Source organism: Malurus melanocephalus, unplaced genomic scaffold (assembly GCF_030028575.1).
Source record: "Malurus melanocephalus ecotype Western Australia unplaced genomic scaffold, MMel_1.1 scaffold_7700, whole genome shotgun sequence".
Classification (NCBI taxonomy): domain Eukaryota; kingdom Metazoa; phylum Chordata; class Aves; order Passeriformes; family Maluridae; genus Malurus; species Malurus melanocephalus.
The window spans coordinates 1-1224 of record NW_026630930.1 but is presented as its reverse complement, the minus strand read 5'-3'; the positions used below and the strand labels follow the sequence as shown (position 1 = coordinate 1224).

The 1224-nt window shown below is 47.7% G+C and overlaps 1 protein-coding gene across 1 annotated transcript; it reads right to left on the bottom strand.

Moving 5' to 3' along the window:
* Positions 1-718: 718 nt before the first annotated feature.
* LOC130588609 (pre-mRNA-processing factor 39-like) lies at positions 719-1145 on the bottom strand. Its single transcript, XM_057389515.1, has 2 exons — positions 959-1145; positions 719-848 (listed from the first exon to the last, which is right to left on the bottom strand). The coding sequence occupies exons 1-2, from the start codon at positions 1108-1110 to the stop codon at positions 770-772; spliced, it is 231 nt and encodes a 76-aa protein (XP_057245498.1). The 5' UTR covers positions 1111-1145; the 3' UTR covers positions 719-769.
* Positions 1146-1224: the final 79 nt, after the last annotated feature.

Below are 1224 nucleotides of genomic sequence, written 5' to 3'. Positions count from 1 at the left end.
GGGGGGAAAGGGGAGGAAATTGAGGGGGAAACAGGGAGAAATTTGGGGAGAATTGGAAAAAATTGGGAGAAATTTGCAGAGGGGAAAGGGGGTGAATTTTGGGTGGGAGGGGAAAATTTAGGGAGAAAAGGGAAGAAATTCAGGGAGAAAGAAGAAATTGAGGGAAAAAGGAATGGGGATAAAGGGGGGATTTGGGATAAAAGTAGGGGAAATTGGGATAAAAGCAGGGGGAACTGAGTAAAATGGGGGGAATTGGGATAAAACCAGAGGGAACTGGGTAAAACAACAGGGGATTGGGATAAAACCAGGGGATTGTGATAAAAGGAGGGTTTTGGGATAAAAGTGAAAGGAATTGGGATAAAAGAAGGGAATTGGGATAAAAACAGGGGATTGGGATAAAAGCGGAAATCTGGGATAAACCCAAAAGCAACTGGATAAAACAACAGGGAACTGGGATAAAAAGGGGAATTTGGGATAAAAGCAGGGGATTGTGATAAAAGGCAGAAATTGGGATAAAACCAGGGGGAACTAGGTGAAACAACAGGGGATTGTGATAAAAGGAAAATTCGGGATAAAACCAAAAGCAACTGGATAAAACAACAAGGAATTGGGATAAAACCAGGGGGGAATTGGAATAAAAAGGGGGAGTTAGGATAAAAGGGGGAATTTGGGATAAAACCAGAGACAATTGGATAAAACAACAAGGAATTGGGATAAAAAACAAGGAATTGGGATAAAACCAGCACCAATTTTGATTTTTTTGGAATTCTCACCCATTCTCGGGTGCCCGTTTCCGGGCCGCGTGCGCCTTCAGGATCTTCTGATGCTCCTCGTAGGCCTTGAGCAGGCTGGGGAGGGGGCAGCGCTCAGCGTGGGCGGCACCAGAAGCCCCCAGACCCTTTTTTTTTTTAATTTTTATTTTTTTTGGGGGGTGTTTCTTGCCCCCCRCTCTCTGAACCTGTGGATGCTGGAGCCGAAATCCTCGAGGAATTCGACGCGGCGCTGCGAGAAGAGGAGTTTGGCCTCGTCGGGCAGGGGGCTGCGCAGCGCCCGCTCGAAGCAGCTCATGGTGTTCCCCTCGTTCTGCCCCACGTCGGCCCCAAATTCCATCTCCAGGAGGTTGGCGTGCAGCCGGGCGTTGTCCTGTGGGGGAAAAATAATAATAAAATAAAAAAAAACAGGGTTGGAGGGGGTTTGGGGTGAGTTTGAGGGGTTTGGAGGGGG